We start from the raw sequence: 21,172 nt of genomic DNA on the forward strand, positions 1-21,172 counted from the left end.
CTCCCAGCCTCTCCCCACTCGTTTATCTTCCTCAGCTGTCAAGGTGATCTTCTAAAGCATAGGTCTGACCATGTAATCTCCCTAGTCAATAAATTCCTGTGGCTCCAGGTCACCTCCAGAATCAAATAAAACTCTTTGGAGTTTGAAGCCCTTCCACCTCCTCTTCCTTCATACTTTGCTATCCAGTGACACAGGCCTCTTGACTGTTTTTTGTACAAAATACTCCACCTCTAGATTCTGGGCATTTTCATTGGCTGTCCCTCATTCCTGGAATTTTCTCCTTTCTTATCTCCATTGTCTGGCTTCTCTGACTTCCTTTCTATAAGCTACATTTTTCAGATCTCCCAAAATATTAGGGCCTTCCCTCTTTGAGTATTTGCTATTTGTCCTGCATACATTTGTTTGTTAGTTGTTTGTATATTGTTTTGCCCAATAATAATCCCCACACACACTTTAGTTGGATACTTTCTTCCCTTGTAACAAGAAAATATTAAGCAAGATACTCAATATGGTAGTCTTTAGTAGACCAGGTATGACAATATTCTGCCCTGTAGCCTCCATCACTAGGTTTTTCATTCTTTCATATACACTCTTTGCAGGCCCTAGAAATGCCCCAGGTTGTCTTCTCTGCATTTACTCAGCCACAGGGGCCTGGAATAGACAAAAATGCAGTTCTAAACATTTCTGTTCCTGTAAAGGCCAATATCTCCTTAAGTAAATTGGTCAGAATGGATTTTTTGGCAAGGAAATCACACAGTCATATCTTAAAAAACAAAACAAACACTTCTCCCTTAACACCTTAGCAACTAGAGACTTTCTGACTCCTTATTGGTTAGTCTTATGCATAAAATAGAAATAGGAGATGTGATTTTATATATATATATATATATATATATATATAAAATATATATATGAACATATAAATATGTATGTTTATATGTTGGCTCTCACATTAGATTGTATGCTTCTTGAGGGCAAGAATTATCTTTCCTCCCTTTTGTATCTGCAGGGCTTAGCACAGTGCCTGGTACACAGTAGGTTCTTTTTGGTGGGGGGGAGTTGGTGAAGCAATGGGGTCAAATAATTTGCCCAAGGTCACACAACTAATAAGTATCAAATGTCTGAGATTAGATTTGAACTCAGGTCCTTCTGATCCCAGGGTTAGTGCTCTATTCCCTGGCCTAGCTGCCCTATAGTAAGTTCTTGATATAAGTTTATTGATTAATTGACTCCCAAAGCCTCAGGTAAAGTCTTGCAGGCAAACCCAGCCCCAAGTAGCTGAAAGAGATCAAGGCTGATAGCTCTGGGCTACCCCCTAGTGTCTGATAGAGAGTCTGCAGCCCAGGAGTGCAGGGAGTCAGGGGAGAGATAATGACTTGAGAGAATGGGTTCTGACACAAATGGGGAATGTGATGGAGAATCCTTGAATCAGGAGTTAAGATTGGCCATGCAGGGGTAAAGGTCCAATGCAAACTAGGAAACATTTATTTGTAGCAGATCTGTCCTGCAAGAGATGTCATTCTTCATCTGTGCCTATAAGAAGGAGTCTAAAGGAGGGACAGATCCCTATGGATTGGGTAGGTTAGGTTCAACTTCTTTGAGAAAGTGGCAGAACTTGGCTTGAGCCTCGACAGAAGAGGACGGAAAAGTCAGTGTTCAAAAAGAGAGGGCTTGGGGAATAAAGACCTAGAAATAGGGCTGTCCAAAGTGAGGTAAGGAGGCAGGAAACAGACCACTCAGGCTGAATATAGAGTATTGACTATTTCTTGATAGTGGGCACAGACTTTTAAACATGAATATTAGAATATATGGAGAGTGAGAGATAAGATTGGGTAAGCAGTTTGGCACCAGGTCCCAGAGGATCTTGAATGATCCATGATTGGTCATCTGAATTGTATCTTCTTTGTAAAGAAGAACTATTAAATGTTTTCTTGAACAAGAAATAAGCAATATGGAGAGAGCTTTATTTTAGGAAGCATGATTTATTGTCTGAATATAAGATGAATTAGAGGGAGGATTGGAATCAGGGACAACAGTTAAGAGACTGTTGTAGTAGTCCAGGGGATAGATAATAACAAAGATTTGAATTCAGGTCCAGTCTCAGACATTTCCTAGTTATGTTGCCCTATCTACTTTAGCATTCTCATCTATAACAAATGCTAGCTCTGATTATTAGCTATATTCAATTGCTGGTAAGATTCTTGCCAGAGTCTGTCTCAATAGGTTAACCCTTCACCTGAAAGTTGGTCAACTCCCTGAGAACCCGTGTAGCTTCAGAAAGGGTAGGGGAATAAACAATATGGTATTTGCTGCCCGACAACTCCAGGAAAATGCCAGGAACAGAACAGAGGTCTGTATGCAACATTTATACATCTGACCAAGGCCTTTGATACCATCAGTCAAGAGGATTTATGGAAAATTATGTCAAAATTTGGTTGCCCAGAGATGTTCATCAGTATTGTACATCAGTTCCATGATGGTAAGAATGCCTAGATTCTGGATAGAGGACAATGTTCTTGAAATTTCCCAGTCACCAATGGAGTAAGTCAAGGATGTGACCTTGCTCCCATACTTTTTAGTATGATGTTTTCAGCCATTTTATCAAAGGCCTTCTCTGAGGGTGAATGGCTTCAAGGTCAGCTTCTGCACTAATGGCAAATTCTTGAAAAAGGGTAAAAGCCAAGAACAAAGTAGAAGTAGTGTTGGTGCATGATCTTCTGTTTGCAGATGATTGTACTCAATGCAGCCTCTGAACCTGAGATGCAACAAAAGTATGGATCAATTCTCTGCTGCTTGTGCTCATTTGGGTCTAAAATTAAAACCAAGAAAACCCAGGTGCTCCATCAGCCAGCACCACACCATCCATATGTGGAACAATTGATTATAGCAAATGGAGAAGTTTTGAATATTGTGGACAAGTTCACTTACCCTGACAGTGTCCTTTCCAGGGAGGTTCACATTGACAATGAGGTTGACACACACATTGCCAGAGCTAGCTCAGTATTTGGGAGTCTCAGAAAGAAAGTGTGGGAGAGAAGAGGTATTAGACTGATTACCAAACTGAAGGTCTACAGAGCCATTGTGCTAACCTTGTTGCTATATGACTGTGAAACCTGGACAGTCTACCAGTGCCACATCAGGATACTGAATTGCCTCCATTTAAATTGTCTAAGGAAGATTCTGAAGATCACCTGGCAGGAGAAGATACGAGACACTGAGGTCCTTTCTTGAGCTAAACTGCCTAGCATTCCAACATTACTACAGAGAGGGCAACTTTTGATGGACCGGAAACATTGTTAGAATGTGAGATATATGCTTGCCAAACAAACTATTTTTTGGAGAACTTACACAGGGCAAGTGCTCACAAGGGGGTCAGAAGAAGCAATACTGAAATATCCTGAAGATCTCAATGAAGAACTTTAGAATTGATTGTACAGCACGGGAGACACTAGCACAGGATCACCCAGCATGATGTGCCCTCCTCAGTGTGGGGTATGCTCTCTGTGAGGAAGGCAGAATTGAAGCAACTCAGAGGAAAAGTGACATCCATAAGCTTAGAGTACCTACCCCAGGTGTTCACATGGACTATTTGTGCCCAACCTGTGGTAGAACATTCTGAGCTTGTACTGGTCTGAGGGACACATTGTAATTTGTCTCAAATATAGTGATGTCATTATGGTCTTCTTTGATAATGAAGGACAAGAACCACAACCACATGATCCCATTACCACCTGCTTCCTCCAGAACTTTGTTCTAACAGTTAAACCCTATTTCTTATATATCTTTAATAGTATGGTGGAAAGGGTACTGACTGTCACGAGAAGACCTGAGTTCAAAGCTCACCTCTGGCATTATCACATGCTCAACCTTGGTTAATACTGAACATCAATTGTAATGTGTAAAACACTGGAAGAGGAGCTGGGGAATGCAAAGACAAAAATAAGGAAAATCACTTAACTTCCCTAAAACTTGGTGCCTTTGAATTTTCTTTCCTCTTTAAGACTACCTTCTTTCTTGAATGCATGAATTTACCAAATCTTATCTCTCTCCATTAGAGAATAAGGTCCTTGGGAGCAGGGTTTCTTTTCACCTTTCTTTGCATCTTTATTGTTCAGCAAAGTTTCTGGTTCATATGTTTTTTGATTGATTGATCCATATACAACAAAAAAGGTTGGACTCAATGGCTTCTGAGGTCTCTGCATTCTAAATCTAGATCCTGTCCTTTAGGGACTTGGGCAGTAGCATCCAAAATGGCAAAGAGAGAAGAGATGTCAGAAATATCAGGATAGAATTGACAGCAATTGGCATATAGGAGGTGATGGAGAAAGAATTGCTACAGACAATTCTGAAATTTCAAATCTGGTTGATGGGGAGTCATTAGCAGGGAAAGGGAAATCAGGGGGAAACATTGATTTGAGCAGGGAGGGAGGTGATGAATTTATCGTGTCATATCGAATATGAGGTGCTACTGAGACCTCAAATGGAGAGATCAAACCTGCAATGTAAGACCTAGAACCCTAGGGAAGAGACTGGGGCTGGGCTTCTTAATTTCTCCCTTCCTCCTCCTTCCTTCCCAGCTCAGAAAAGGTATCTTTTAATCCTGGCCAATTCACATCTAAGGCAGCTAGATGGAGTGCTGGACTTGTAATCAGAAAGATCTGAGGTCGGGTCCAGCCTCAGACATTTACTAGTTGTATGGCCCTGTCTGCTTTAGCATTCTCATCTATAACATGGTGCTATTTAAATACTAGCTCTGATTATTCACTATTCCTGTGTTCTTGGTCCCATTATCTCCTGCTTCCTCCAGAACTTTGTTCTGTTTTGTTTTGTTTTGGTTTTTTTTTAGGTTTTTGCAAGGCAAATGGGGTTAAGTGGCTTGCCCAAGGCCACACAGCTAGGTAATTATTAAGTGTCTGAGACCGGATTGGAACCCAGGTACTCCTGACTCCAAGGCCGGTGCTTTATCCACCATGCCACCTAGCCGCCCCTAGAACTTTGTTCTAACAGTAAAACTCTGTATCTCATGTATCTTTAATTTCTCCCTCATTTAGTTCCTTTCCATCTGCCTACTAACACAAGTCTCCTCAATCAAAAAGTATCCACAGTCTCCTTTGGCTCTAGTTCTCTTCTTTCCTTCATCGCAAAACTCAAAATTATACCTGATACCTTGACTTCATCTTTCACTCTCTCTTGGTCACAGATGATTCCAAAAATAGTAGATTTTTAATTAGTCCTCATCTTTAATCTCTCTTCAGCATTGACATGATGGACCTTCTTTCTAGATATTTTCTCTTCTCTTGACTTCTGAAATACCACATGGTCTGAGTTCTCTTCCTGCCTCCTTCCTTAATTGGCTCCTCATTCTCTCCCTGGTCCCTTCAACATTGTTCCAGAAATTCTAAAATTTGTCTTGGGTCCTCTTTTACACTTTCAGTGTAATCACATTGACTTCAAAGGCGGTCAAGTGTCAGCTGTGTATAGATGACTCTCAAATTTGTTTCTAGCCCGAATGTCTCTTCTAACCTTCAGACTTACTTCCTCCCTTGATGTTCAGGAGCATGTTCCAAGTCTTATAATGGGCTGAACCTCACCTTATTGTCCAATGATTTTAGCTGCTTCTTTACCTTTGGCCTCAGTTAATTCATTTTTGTTAATCATTTTATGTTTTCCTTGGTCATTCAAACTCAATCCAGAGAACAAATCTGGGGAAGACCCTAAGCTGTTCTGTTGCCTCTATGATGACTGAACACCCAAGTCTGACATCCATGCCCTCTTTCCTTTCTCTCCCCATTTCTAACACTCTAGACTAGTAGTGTCAAATTCAAAAATAGAAATAGGAGTCACTAAATTATACATAAGAATCTTATACATAAGAATCCCTGTGAGTTACATATTATCAGGCATGCTTATATATTTCTTTTTATTATTTTTTCTTGTTAAATATTTTCCAATTACATTTTAATTTGATTAAGGTCATAAGGCTGAGGGTCATATGTTTGACACCTCTGCTTTAGTCCATAAATTTCTGATGTTTATGGCCAAGGAGATGGAGAGAGGATCCCACTGGGCTCCCCTGGAACAATGTCTACAATAGGCAAATTCTATAATAATGTATTAAGTGATGTTATATGACGAACAGATAAAAAAGAAAGCCTAGTCTCAGACTAAGTGATCCTTACATTTACATAGATAAGATATCTAGGACTGGGAAGAAGGGGGTATTTCTTCCTTAGCCTGCAGCAACTAATCCTTCCTGGCTCTAGAAAGAAATGGTGTCCCAAGCCCATAAACTATTCTTCAAGCCCTCACTTGCTGTCAGTCAATCAGGAAGCCTCCTGAAATCTGCAAGGGGTTTGGTGTTCTGCCACATAACTACATCAATCCTGAAGTAACTCAGAAAAAAAATGAGAGGGGGAACATCCTGGGCAGGGCTCCCATCCTCTCAAAAATAACAATTATAAATTCATCAAAAGAGATGGATGATGTTTGCCCTTTGTTCTCCAAGAAGACCATGATATCAGGGAGGTGATATGAAAAGCACATGAATTGGATTTGAGTGAGGGGTATGTTGTATTAAGTCACCACTCTCATTTTCTACTCCAGAGGCATCTGGGTCCAGTGACCAGATAAAAATCAGGATAACTGGAGATGTCCAGGAGAAGAGTCAATCAGAGTTAATTATGTGACTCCCCAAGGTCATACAGCTAGTGTCAGTTGTCAGAGGCTTGATTCAAACTCTCATCCTCCTCACTCCAAGATCAGTATTCTATCCACTGCACCACCTAAATGCCGTAGGACCATCTAATCTAAACTAATCTAAACAAGACCTCCCCAACACATTGACCACCTTTTTAATGAAGAACCCCAGAGACAGTCCTTTCTACATTGGGATAGTCCTAATTGTTAGGAAGTTTTTTTCCCAGACATCATACCTAGATATGTCTCTCAACTTCCCCATCCCCTACCACTACCACCCAAACAATTCCCCAAGAACATCCTTTCCTTAAAGGTAACTCAAATTCATCTTGTGGGAGGTAACTCAAGCTCCACCTTTGTGGAAACCCTCATTGACACCTATGTGGACTACTATGGTAACCTCCTAATGGAACTTCCCACCTCCATTTCCCTGTTCTAATCCATTGCCCATACTGCTACCAAGATAATCTTACCTCTTATATAGATATCGTCATATCACTTCCTTTATTCAAAACCCTTCAATGATTGTAGAGTCTCTTGAGGAAAGTTCAAACTTCTTGACATCCAAGGTTCTCCACAAGCTATCACTACTCAACCTTTCCAACCTCATCTCATACTGCTCCTCTGTCTCCTGAATATACTTATCTGTCCTCTGACCCATTGCCTATTGCTTCTTCCTGGGTCTGGACTTTGTTCTTTCTTCTTCACACTTTAGATCTCTAACTTGAATATCACCTCCTCATTTTGCATCTTCTTGGTGCATACATCATCATCCATTATTTTGTATTGGTCATCAATAAACAAGCATTTATTAGCTTACTATGTGCTAAACACTGAATTATCTTTGTATGTATCACATCCCCTTGGTAGAACAGGAACTTCATGAGTACAGGAACCGTATATTAATTAATTCTATATGACTCCCGTCATCTAATGGGGTTCTTCATTTACAAGTGTTTTACAAAGGTTTGTTGAATTGAATGAAAGCAACCCCCTTAGTGGAACCAAAGGAATAACCTTGATCACCATGGGGGGGAGAGAGAGAGAGAGAGAGAGAGAGAAAGAGAAGAGGGCCTAGGGCAAACTGTTGGTAGGGGTGAGAAAACAGGAGGGTTGGAGAGGATGGAGGAGAGCCAAAAGCTTTCAGGACATGCTAGAATGGGAGAGGGAGATTCTCCAGAAGAAGGGCTCATCATCAGTGACTAGTATTATTGAGAAGTGAGAGAGATTGGGCTCTAAACAAGGGCCCTGGGAAGGGTCCACCAGGTCACTGCCTGATCTTTTCTCATAGTCTTGCTTCTTTGTCAGATATCTGTTCCGGTGGAGACTCAGAGCTCCGAATCCAGCTCCCCAATGCCTTCGGCAGACAGGTGATTCCGCTGGGATCTGTGTCCCGACCGGAAGAAGGGAGAAGGGATGAGGGCTGTGGATGCTGTCCACAAATTATTGCCTCACTCTCTCTCTCTGCCCCTCTGGCCCCACTCAGGTCCTGGACTCAGAGTGAGTGGCAGGCCTGGTACCTGGACGTGAGAGCCCAGGTCTTGTCACTGCGCTGTGGGCTAGAGGTGTTGGAACAGCAGCTACCTCAGCCTCTGGTGAGTATGGGGAGGCTCCCCCAAGCCAGATCTGCACCACAATGTGTCCCCTGTGAAGCCTTGCAGGCCCCACCTCCAGGCAGCTCCCTGCAGCTCTAAGCCGCTAAATCTTTGAGCCCAAGATCCTTCCATCGCCTGATGAGCCCCTGGCCCCATCCCCCACCCTAGACAGTTCCCTGGTGCAGTTTTTCGGCCCCTCTTCCCTGACCTCCGCTTGTCGCTTTTTCCTTCTCCTAATCCTGGCCTGTTTTCTCTTCTACCCATGACCAGAGTTTCCCCATGCCACCCTACACTCCCCAGCCTGATCCTTTGGGATCCCGTAGTGGAGGAGTAAACACACTGGGGAAGCTGCTGTGCTCGCCTCCCTGGCCCTTCTCCACTCCTCCTGGCTACTCCCCCTCCCCCACACCCCAACTGGCTGGCATCCCCCTCCCTCTCTTCTTTGCCCTGTCGGCTTGCGAGGCTGAGGCCCCTTGGCGGGTTTCCCAGGAAACGGGCTGGCTGGCGGGGGAGTTGGGAAAGAGTTAAGGGGCAGGCCTGTTGTGTGCTATGTGCTGGGCTGGGGGTGGGGGGGGTCAGGGTTGGGGAAGGGGTCAGGGGAGGAGGGGAGGAGAGGGGGCGGGGCTCCATCTGGCGGGCTGCACCTTTGGAAACACTGAGCTAAGATAGCCGGACGGACAGACTGATCGTGAACTGGAAAGCTGGGGGGAGACCAGAGTGCTGTGGACTAGTGGGGGTTGGGAGATGGGGGGGAAGCCAAACAAGGCTGAATAAGGAATGGGAAGTCCCCATTGGGCAGGCAGGCAAGCCTGAGCAAGAGTGGTTGAATGGAACCTCAGGTTCCAAGCTCTGGCTTCCCCTAACCTAGCCCTGGGCCCTTTGGCCTGGCCCCACCACCCAGTGGCCCCATCAGGAGGGTCTGGAAAGAGCCAACCCTCCTCCATGTACCCACCTCCTAACGGTCAGTCAGCCTGCTTGGCCACGTGGCCACCTGTCAGTTCTGCTTGAGTGGGAGGTAGAAAAAAGGGACTGGGTTCTGGGTCTTGAGGGCTCTTGGAGTGACAGAGACTACTACCCTGTCCTGAGACGCCTCCTTTTTGAAGTCCTCAGGTAGGTCCTCTGGGGCCTCCCTGCCTGGGAGCTGGGGGAAGGGGAATCAGAACAGAAAAGCTGGGTGGGATGGGGTGGGAGAGAAATCTGGGGGAAGGAGTTCTAGGGGAAAGTGAGCCCATGCAGGTCCTAGACGAAGGGGGCCATTGGGGAATGGAGATCTAAGAGAGAGAGAGAGATGGAAGAAGAGAGAGAGGACTGGAGAAATAACACTAATCAGGGGTGACCTGCCCTATGTTTCCTCTGCATTGTGCTCCTCTTTGCCTTCTCCCAGGGGTTGGGAACTGAGAAGTGTATTAACTGCTTCCAGGGTGGGCCAAGGGGAGGAAAGATGTTTATCCAGATCATGCCCTATCAGAACAAATTTAAATTTGGTCAGGAACTATGGGGTTATACTTCAAACACAGCATGCTTCCCATGTCTACAATTGGGTGTCTTGGGTGTCTGACCCATTCTGCTCCACCACATGGATCATGAATGAGTGGAAGAGGCTGAGTGTTGTGTTGGCGTCTTGTCCCAGATCTCAGTCTCATGTCTTTGCATTCATTTTGCTGTTGTATTGCAGGCTGGTTCCTATACCCCACTTAAGACTGCCATGGGTAACCCAGCATCCAGACCCAGCTGCCTGGGGGAGAAGGGCCACCACTCGGAAGAGTTCCTGAAGGGTCAAGGGGTCAGCACTGGACCAGGGACAGGACCTGGATCTGGGGCTGGCCTTTGTCACCCCCCAGCCCCACCACCTCCTGCCATCCCCCTCTCACCAGGGAGCCCATGGGCTTGGAGGACCCATAGCACTCGGGAGGTAACAGAAGTGACAGAGGTCACAGAAACAGTGGTGACAGAAATTGTGGAGGTAACACGATATCCAGGGGGCAGGCAGCCCACAGTCACCCGAACAGTGACCATGCTGAGTGAGAGTGCTGGACAACTTGCCCCGGTGAGCACTGGTCCCAAGGAACTCATGGTGGGGGAGGGAGTATGATCATTTGGGGCATTTGGAGTTCAGGTAGCTGTTCCTGACCCTTTCTCTAGGCACCCCAGTGGGCAGCCCTCCCTCCTCCTGAACCTCCTGAGCCCCCTGCTGCTCTCCAGAGCTGGTTGGATGACATGGAAGAACTACAGGCAGGTCAGGGACCCCCAGCAGCCGAGGTTAAGGTAGCCAATGCCCAGCTACAGGAACAAAAGGTAGGAAGTCAAAGGGGAAGGAGGTAGGGATAGGGGAGGGGAAGACATGGTACCTAAAAGGAGGGGAGGAGAGGGGAGCAGGTTGTGTTAAAGTAGGCTCTGAGCCTTATAATTTACATGTTCTAGGTCCAGGGAATCACTGACAGTGATTATTGATGCCCCCTCTTTAAGTAAACTTAACCTTATTTACCTATTAACACCCCCCCCCAACCTTGGAATGATGGTACAGAGGCATGTTTTTTTACTGTAATTGATTCATTTGCACATTCATTCAACACGTACTGGGAACTGGGTGAGCACTGACTGGGAGAGAGAAACAGTGATGAGTAAGACATGTCCCTGGACTTGCAAGGGTCTGGATAGAGTGGTAGCAACAGAAATGGAAAGGAACTGAAAAACTTTGAGATAAAATAGCACTTTTGAGGCTGTTGGGGCATAAAAGAAGAGGGGACCAAGAATGTATAACTTGAAGAGTTGATGATTGGGGGGTGCCAATTAATAGAGAAGGATAAATTAGAAGAAAAAGTGGTTGCTGGGGTTTTTTTAAGGATGGGGATATAGGAGATCAGAGGAATTAGTGCTGAAAAGAACTCTAGAGACCACTAAATCCAAGCTTTTCACTTTATAAATGAAGAAACTGAGGCTAAGATGGTCAGCCTTCCCTCCTCCTGAACTTCCTGAGCCCCCTGGTGCAAGGTTGCACAGAAAATTTTTTTTTGATTTGGTACTACATATATAATTATACACAAAATTGTGTTTGACACTGGGTTCCTAGACTTGTCACTTACTGAGCTAATATCTTACTGGTGATGACCAAGTGATGGTTGTAGTGGCTAGACCATCCTCAAGGTCTGAAGGAAGGAGACTCTAAACAGATGTTGCTTCCCCCTTCCCTCTCCCTCCCCCCACCCCCACCTTCTCTCTACCCCTCCTTGGGACTAAGAAAATCTATTAGCTCTTCTCTGGTTGCCTCAAGGCCAGATACCAGACAGAGAAATGGTAGAGTTAAAAGAACTTAACTAGTCTATAGGCAAGTCCCCCATAAGGCAAGAAAAAGAAATGTGGCAAGTATAGTGAAAGCAGGGTGTTCAGAGGTTCAGCCCAAGGTCAGTAACATTTGTTGTTATTGTCAGACCTTGTAACTGTGTTTTCCAAGTGTCTTCCTGATTTTTTTCTCTCTCTTTTTAAGACCTGGTCTTGGGCTACCCTTTTCCCTTCCTGCCATTCCCCTTTCCACTTCATCCCCCAGTCCAAAAGATTGGCAGCTCCCCTCCCCTAAACACCCCTCCCCTTTTGGCAACATAACCAATAGTTTTTGACCTTCCTTCTTTTTCTTCCTATATACAAACTACCGTTTCACCTGTCTGGGGCAGGTGACAAAAGCATGTTTCTGAAATCCAGCACCATGGACAAAGACCCAGAAATCCACATTGAGTTTGAGGACAGCTAGAATGTTTAGTAGGCGATTGAAAAATGTAGATCTGGAGACTGGAGAGGGGTTAGGGCTAAAGCTAGAGACTTCACAGTCTCTAGCCAAATTGTGAAAGTAGTTTGGTGGTTGGTTTCCATTCTATCTGACCTCCTAGTGAAGCCTTGTAGAGAGAATGCTAGACTTGTACTAAGGAGGAGAGACATGAGTTTGAACCCTGCCTCTGAAATGTTCTAGTTTTGCAACCATATACAAGTTTCTTAATTTGTCAGCCTCAGTTTCTTCATCTGTAAAAAAAGGGAAGGGATAAATTTGATAAAAGTAAACTACTATATCGTCAACTTTATTATTTTCTCAGTTGTAAAATTGAGGAGATTGGACTAGAAAGCAACCCATTTCATTTTTGAAGAATTCTAATTGTTAGGAGTAGTCAGAGAGATAGGTCAAAATGAGTAGAGTGTAGAGTCTGTGGCTCAAAGAGGAGAGAGAGAATAACAAGAAATGGGGGGAGATGAGTTGCATTGGATTCCTAAGAGATATTTGATGATGAGATCCTTAGAGACCTTGGAGGGAGCAGAGTTTTGGGGGTTTCAGAGTATATGGTATTTGGTTGATAAGGTCTGTAGCAACCTCAAAGGGAGCAGGTTTTGGGGGTGAGGTGGGAGAACTAGTAAGAAGTTATATTGTAAAGGGTTGAGGAATGATTGGGTGGTGAAGTAGAGACAATGAGTATGGATGACTCCAGAAGTTTGGCAGTGAAGAGAGATGGAACCGTAACTTGAGGTTGTCGCAGGGACATAGGAAGACTTCATTCATTCATTCAACAAGTAATTATTGAGTGGCTACTGTGTATCATGCAGTGCTCTAGTCACTGAGCAGGGTTTTTGTGCAATGGGAAAGCTGTTTTGTATGAAGAGGGGGAGAGATTGAAGATGCAAGAGAAGAGATGAAGGGAATCAGATCAGGGAAACAGAAAGAAGTATTTATGTTGATAAGGGGGTGGTGTATCTCTTCCTCTGAGACAAAAGGGAAGGATGGAAGGATGAGAAGAGACAAGAAGTTCTGAGATGGGGGGGTAGTGCAGAGAATAGGTTCCCATCAGATAGTTCCTCATGCCCATCCTGACTCCTACCCCTTAAGAGAAGCTAGATAGAACTCAGCTCATTTGCAAATCTGCTCAACCCTCTTGGGAGGGAACTTCCTGAGGGTTGAGCAGAGACCCCATCTTTGCCCTTGGCTTGGTACTGCCCACCATGGCTGCCCCAGCTCCTGAAACGGTTGCTGGAGGAAGGCAGGCCCCGCATGGAGAGGCTTCTACAGGACACTGGGGAACAGCCAACTGAAGGAAGCCAAGGTGAAGAGAGGGAGACCCTCCATAGGCTCCAGGAACAGTGGGACCAGTTGACACAAAAAGCAGAGGCCAGGTGAGGGACTTTGAGGGAGGGATGCCTGGGGTTGGGGCATGATGGTGAGTGGGATGAGGGAGGACTAAGGGAAATATAACATGGTGAAGATCACTGACTGAGGCCAGAGAGACAATGATTTGTGTGGAGTGACTAAGGTTAGGAGAGAGCTACCTGAAAATGGGAAATGATATTGTGTGGTAGAGATGATAGAAGAGTTGTGAGAGGGAGAGACAAAGGAAGTCTAAAGTCAGGGATTGTGAGCAGGCAATATGGATAGAAAGAGTGATTAGGGGAGTCAGCTTTATCAAACACTTTATAAATAGTACTTATCATTGGTAGAATATTGAGGGACTCTAGGAATGGTTGGACTGTTTCAGGGACAGGAATGGGAATGAAGATTGAGCCTGGAGGACGGTGGAGGTAAAGGGGGGGGGGTGCTGGGTTAAGGTTAGGCTTACTCTGTTCTTTCCTTTTTGGTCCTAGGTGGAAGCTTCTTGAGCAGTTAGTCCCTGCAGCCAGAAGTTTCCAAGCAGCCCGTGATAGCTTTGTGGCCTGGCTGGGTCCTGCTGAGCGGCTCCTGGCGCAGCTCTGGTGGGAGGAACCTGGGACTGGCCCCCTCCAGAGTGCTCTGGAACAGGTTCAGGTATGAGGGAGAGTGCCATGTTCCTTGAGAGCCCCTTCCTCAGGCATTGTCTATTAAGCGAATAAGGTTATTGTGTGGCTCTTGGTAGGATGTATGTGAGGAAGTCCGGCAGAAGGCATCAGACATGGAGACTGTGCGAGAGACGGGTCAGAGACTCCTGGAACTGGTGATGGGTAAGTTAGTGGCTGAGGGTGGGCAGGGCTCTTTTGTTTTGCTGTTACCAGCTGATAGCTTGGTAGCTCCTTCCTAAATCCAGGTCACATTCTCCCCCATCTTAGCCGCTATCCCCTAAATGATGGAACCCCCACCATTTTCTGTCTCAGATGATAAATATGACTATGAGGGCTTGGAAAGATGGGGCATCATAGAAAAGAGACAAAAAGTAGAATAATATGTAGAATCAGAGGACCTGAGTTCAAATTATTACTATTTGTGTGAACTTGAGCAAATCACTTAACCACTCTAGGCTTCTGTTTTCTGTGGTAAAATGGAAAGGTTGGTTGATTTAAACCAGGGATTGACATTTGACAGTCCCAGTATGGCACCTCATCTGTCCTGTTGCTGGTTTTTGTATAATCCCAGAGCTAAGAAAAGTGTTTACATTTTTGAAAACCATAAAATTTTCTTTGATAATGCAAAAAAATACCAAAAACCAAAAAACCCATTCTTAGCTTAAGGCTAGATTTGGCCCTGAGCTCTCAGACAGCAGACCTCTTGATTAAATGATCTCTAAGTTCCCCTCAAAGTTGAGATTCTAGTGTCTTATGAGTATACAGGTAGATTAGACCCAGAGGCACATCCTAATTGCAGAATCTAATTTAGGGACCATCTTTCTAGGATTTGCCTCTGTTGCAGGTCCTTCTCTCTGAGAAACTTCAATGGTTCTCTTTTCCCTAGTGAAGAGGCACAGTGCAGTTCTCCAGGTCCAAGTTTCCCATGAAGTCAGAGAGCCCTAGGGCTACCTCATACCCTGCTAACCTCTTCTAGCTTCATTTCTGACCACTTCTTATACAGGATAGTCCCCCTCTATCTACTTTAACTCTACCAGTATATCCCTGGATCTCAGGTTGGGATCTCTGTCATCCCCATCAAGTTAGACCTCAAAGCCAGATTAATGTCATTTGTTTGTTTTGACAGAGAGTGTTATTTTTTGTATTTCTTTGTATTTCTAGTTCTTACCACAGTACCTTGAACCCATGTGCCCCACTGTGTCCCAGCCCTATTACCCCTGTGTCTCCGTCTGGGTCCTCCTGTAACACTTATTTAGTGCTTCTTGACGGTAGGAATAGTGTATGGATTACAGCAAAGTGTTTGACAGTGACTGAGAGTCAGGATCACTCTATTATCAAGGGGTGGACAAAACCCATTCATCTAAGTTCAGAAGAGATAAACATGGAGTTTTTCAAAAGAAACTTAATTAGGAAACTGAGGGAAAACTCAAAGAAACGATAAAGCAAACTCCTCAAAACCCAGAAGAAGAGGCTTTCATAGAGCTGGGTATCCTAGTCCTCCAGTAACCAGAAGCCTATTGAGCACTTGATAGCGCAACTTATATTCAGCAGCCAGAGCCTTTTGCAGTCCTTGGTCAGCTCTTCTCTGCTGCCACTGTTGGGAAGTTGCCATAGCCAAAGCCCCTAGCACTGTCTCTCTTTCTTGGTGGTCACCACGTGGTTAGAAGGTTAAGGGCAATCATCAGCCAGCAGCAATGTGCAGGGAGCAGACTCCGGTCAAAGGATTGGGTTCACTGGCCTCTCAGCCTCTCCTAAGCTACTATTAACTTTTGACAACAATGAAAAAGGGAAGGAAAGGTATTTCTAATCACTTAGCCTCCAGTCCATGAGTCAATTGCTGTTGCCATTGGTAAACTCAGTTCCTTATTTTAGAAAGATCTAGAACTACATTGTCCTGGTTCAAGTAAAGGAGAAAAGGGTATCTCTGTTTAAATCACAATAGCTGGGGAAAAACAGAGATGCTTGGCTTAGAAGTGGTTAGCAGCTGCTCTGGGAAGGGGGTGGGCAGCAAAAGAAGGGAAAACTCAGCTGAGGGGGTACAGGAACCCACCTATCCTACCTGAACCTTACTCAGAGAACTCAGATCATAGATATGGGATCCCACAGAAGCAAGAGTTCAGTTGTGCCCTGCCAGCTGTCACTGAGAGTTCTGCCCTGTGTTCAAAGTCTTGTGAAGTCTAAGACTCCTGCAGTGGAAAAGAGTTAATAACCAGTGTCCACAGGAATCCCTCAGTCTCTGTTCTCTGTGTCTCTTGTACCTCATTTCCCTTGTGACTATGCCCTGTGGCCATAATAATTAGAATAATAACTAGTGTTTATATAGTGTTTTCTGATTTTTCAAAGGACTTTACAAATGTTGCCTCATTTTATCCTTACAACAATCCTGGAAGGTAGATGCCATTGTTGTGCCCATTTTACAGATAAGGAAACTGAAGCAAATAGAGATCAGGTTAAGTGACTTGCCCAGGATCATACAGCTAGGAAATGTCTGAGGCTGAATTTGAACTCGGATCTCCCTAACTCCAGGTCCAGTGTTCTGTTTACTGTGCCACCTAGATGCCAGTCAAATTGTATTGACTGTGCCTGCTGTGCCCTCTATGTCACTTGTGACTGTGTTCCTTGTGCCCCCCTGTGATCCATCCCTATGACTACTATGTCCTGACCTGGGGTCTCCTGTGAGAGTGCAGTGCTCTGTGGCTCTAGGGGAAGAGGCCCAGCTGGTACGGGAGCAACTTGAAGAACTGCGCGTGAGGTTGCTGCTGGCTGGGCAGAGTGGGGCCCACATCAGACTTCGGTTGGAGCAGACTCTGGAGGCAGCCACCAGACTGCAGCCATCTGGAGAACCCCCGCCACCTGCAGCCTGGCTGGGAAGACTGGAGCAGGCATGGGCAGTGGCTGAACCTGGAGAACAAGAAGACAGAGAGCAGGTGCCTGGAGAGGATGGAGGGAGGGGAGGGCGAGGTTAGCATGACCAGCACAGCAGTGGAATGGGAAGAAAGGGAGGGGGTCTTGCAGGGCAGAGGGAGACCACTCCTCTTTCCACTCTCTTCCCTTTTCCCTGCCTCAGTTGCGGAAAGCCATAGGGGAGGAATTGGGCCGCCTGGACACCCTTGGGCAACGGGTAGAAGAGCTGAATGGAGTGACCTTGGAAACTTCTGCACTCCAGGATCAATTAGGCCAACACAAGGTAGATCCTCCTATACCCTATAGAGGTGACCAACAATCACTTCTAACATTTACTACCTATGACTTTTGACAAATCACTTGTATTTCTTGGCCTCAGTTTCCTCATCTGTAAAATGAGTGTTTGACTAGATAACCTCTGAGAGACTCTAGAGTTCTGACACTATGAACCTATGATCTCTCCAGAGAGTGACAGATGGATAGGTGGGGACAGGCATCATTCATTGACCCTGAGGACTGTGAGGGGCTGTGTAGAAGTGTGGGTAGATTAGAGGCTCCGCTTTCCCCTCCTTCCCTCTCTTTACCAAAGGACAGAATAGGCAGAATAAGGAGAAAGGGGAGAATGAACTCCTCCATTCCCTGTTCTTCCTCCACCTATGACTCTCATTTGCTTCTTTTCTCCCTTTTCTCTCTCAAATTTACCTCCTGTCTTTAACTTACCAGCTACTGGCTGCAGAACTTCTACAGCAGCAGGAGTTAAGGACCCGCCTCCTGGGACTCTTGGGTGTTGGAATTCCCAGCCTCTGCCCCTCTGAGGAAAAGGAACAACTTCAGGTGAGTGGTCGGGACCCCATCTGGGGTGGGAGCTTGCCTGGAATTCTGGTTGCATGTGTCCTAAGAGTTAAACCTGGTCTCTGGGTCCTGACTGTTCTCCGGATATCTGATGACCCAGGACTTTTGACTTCCTATTGGTCTGGCAAACTTTTTCATTCATTTAATGGTTTGGAATCATTTAGTAAGGGCAGTAAGGGTGTCATGACTTCATCTAGAACAGTTTCCATTTGATTAATGTCATTTCCTTTTTTGATAAGGTACCCTAGACTGATGGATCAGGGGAGTTCTGCTTTTTGCCTTTCTTTGTATCCTTAATGCTTAGCATAGGAGCTGGAGTATGGTAGAAACTCAATAAATGTTTATTGACTTAATGACTCTAGGTACAACATATTTGGATTTCAGGAAAACATTTAACAAGTCTATCATGCTATGCTTATAGAAAGGGTTGAGAGATAGGAACTAGTGAAAATTCATTTAGGTATGAATTCAGCAGATTCAATGATCATTTCCCCCAAATATTTATTAATAAATCAATGTTGACTTATATGGAGAAAAAATTCTCTATTGGAATGCCTCAAGGATCTGTCCCTGAGTCTTGTATTATTCAAAAAAATATCCATCATTTGGATAATGGCACAGATGTGACCCATTTATCAAACCTGCAAATGACACAAAGCTGGGAGAGATTGCTCACACATTGAACAATGAGGTCAGGATCCAAAAAGAACCAGACAGGTTAGAATAATAGACTGAAATATCATAAGATGAAATATCATTGGAATAAATATAAGACTCTCACTCTTGGATTCAAGTAATCTACTTCACAGAGGAAAGATGGGAGAAGTATGGTAAAGACAAGTTGTTAGTCAAGGGGGTTTAGTAGCTGTCATTTCACAATAGTGTGACACTGCAGCCCCAAAAGCTGATGTGACTTTAGGAGAGTGAGTGTCTAGAATAGTGTGGTGTGTGTGTGTGTGTGTGTGTGTGTGTGTGTGTGTGTGTATGTATGTGTGTTAGAGTAGGTAGAGCTATGGAGGAGGTAGTTGATAGCCCTGCCATTCTCTGCTCTGGTCAGACCACATTTTGGAGTATACCTTTAGTCCTGTATTCCACATTTTAGGAAGGAAAAAAATGTACAGAGGAGGGTGACCAAGATGGTGCCTTCTCAAGGACAGTGCTCTTACTGAATACCATGCCATCCTACCTAATCCAAAACATTTATTAAGTATCTAATATATGGCAACGAGTTGACATACTGAATAGAGTGCTAGACGTGGAGTCAGAAAGACCTGATTTCATATCTGGGTATCCTCGATCAAGTCATTTAGCCCCACTGACTGCTACAATTTCCTAATCTATAAAATGAGGATAATAAGAGCACCTATTTCCCAGGTTTGTTAAAAGGATCAAATAAGATAATAATTGTAAAATCCTTATCTGAGTGCCTGTCCCAAAGTCAGTGTTGTAGAAATGTTAGCTATTGTTATCATCATCATCATCATCACTATTATTTAGGTGTTGAGGATCCAAAGGAAAAACAGAACAAAACAATCCCAACCTTTGAGGAGCTTACATTCTGGTTGGGGAGTGGGAGGAAGATGGACATATTATATGGAGACAGATAATTTTTTTGTGCCTAATGATTTGAGGTCAGAGACAATGCCAACGACTAGGGTGAAACAGGAAAGGTTGCCACTAGGTGGTGGAACCTGAGCTGAACCTCAAAGGAAGCAAAAGGATTCTAAGAGGTAGAGAAGTACATTCTCAAGGCCTAGGTGGCAGTCTGTACTAAGGTACTAAAGCAGGAGATGGGATGACAAGTTTGGGAACCAGCCAATGAGCCTGTTTAGCTAGGATGCTAAGTGTGTGAAAGGTAGTGATGGGAAACAGCCTGAGAAGATAGGCTGAGCCAGACCCTGCAGATTCCAAAGGAGAATCTAATGAAGGAACTAGGGAGCTGTAACCTGGAGAAGACTAGGTTGGGGAAGGCTAGCTATTTTCAAATATTTATTGACATTTTTTTTCTTTTATTGGAATTTATTTTCTGCCTAACCCAGAGGGCAGAACAAGGAACAATGTGTTAAGTTATAGAAAAGCAGATTGAAGTTTTATGTAAGGAACAACTTCCAAAAAAAAAGGGAATGGATTGCCAAAATCACTGAAAATTTTCAAATTGAGGTTAGATATCTACTTGTTAGCTCTGATGTAGAAGAGATTTATGGTCAAATGCAGATTGGACTAGAGGATGGTCTTCAAGGTCCCTTTCAGCTTCTGAGAGTGTTCATTCAATAAACATTTTAAAAATAACTACTACGAGGGGTGGCTGGGTGGCATAGTATATAAAGCACCAGCCCTGGAGTCAGGAGTACCTGGGTTCAAATCCGGTCTCAAACACTTAATAATTTCCTAGCTGTGTGGCCTTGGGCAAGCCACTTAACCCCGTTTGCCTTGCAAAAACCTAAAAAAAAACCCTACTATGCCCAGAACTCTGAGCTGAACAATTTCAATAACAAAATGCCTCTGTTCTCACAGAGCTTAGATTTAAGTATAGGATACAACCCATCCACAAATAACAATGATATACAACATACCATGCTAAGTGTATCACAGAGGGCGAAGTACTCTATGAAGCCTAAGGGAGAAGGGTATCATCTGTAGTAAATCAGGAGAGGCTTCCTAGAGGAGATGTCAGTTGAATTAGGCCTTGAAGAATGAACAGGAATTCAGCAGGCAAAGATGGGAAGAGACCAGGCATAGTACCCTCTGAGCCTACAGGTTCATCAGTGCCTTGAACTACTGAGTCCTGTCAGCTTGAGTCGTTATTTTACTCACTCCCTAAGTTCCTCAGTTGGCTGTACTTCATCTCCTCTTGTCCTTTCTATAGGTAGATCTGGAGCTCCTTAGGGGTCGGGCTCAGGAGGTACAACAGAACAGTACTGCAGGAGTATTGTGCCGGGAGCGGGCCCTCTCCCTGCTAGCCCAGTTTGCGGAAGCCCAGGGTGAATTGGCCCCATGGCTGGAAGAGGCCCGGGACACTGTGGCCCATCTCAACCCACATGCAGCTGCTGGTAGCCCCGAGGCCTGTAGGGAGCAGCAGGAACTGCTGCAGGTGAGTCCAGGGGAGAAGGGGACAGCCTGGGCACCTGACTCTGGAGACCTGAGTAAGGAGACCTTCGTGGAGAGTGCTAGGTAGGAAGATATATTACTTAGGCAGTAGAATGGGCTGGGGATCCTCCTGTTCCCTTAATAAGAATTACCTTTACCTGAAGGACGGTGTGGAGTTGTAGCAAGAACTCTGAATTTAAGAGGATCTGACAAGTTATTTAACTTCTGTGGGACTCAATTTCCTCATCTGTAAA

The 21,172-nt window shown here is 44.7% G+C and overlaps 1 protein-coding gene across 1 annotated transcript; it reads left to right on the forward strand.

Annotated features, from left to right (window-relative positions):
• The first annotated feature begins 9,073 nt into the window (after positions 1-9,073).
• LOC141499442 (microtubule-actin cross-linking factor 1, isoforms 6/7-like) lies at positions 9,074-17,331 on the forward strand. The gene is made up of 8 exons (XM_074202154.1): positions 9,074-9,401; positions 9,967-10,338; positions 10,434-10,586; positions 13,282-13,439; positions 13,905-14,064; positions 14,153-14,237; positions 16,779-17,002; positions 17,143-17,331. Exons 2-8 carry the CDS (start codon positions 9,997-9,999, stop codon positions 17,329-17,331), a joined length of 1,311 nt encoding a protein of 436 aa, XP_074058255.1. The 5' UTR covers positions 9,074-9,401; positions 9,967-9,996.
• Positions 17,332-21,172: the final 3,841 nt, after the last annotated feature.

This window comes from Macrotis lagotis, chromosome X (genome assembly GCF_037893015.1).
Source record: "Macrotis lagotis isolate mMagLag1 chromosome X, bilby.v1.9.chrom.fasta, whole genome shotgun sequence".
In the NCBI taxonomy this organism is placed as follows: Eukaryota; Metazoa; Chordata; class Mammalia; order Peramelemorphia; family Peramelidae; genus Macrotis; species Macrotis lagotis.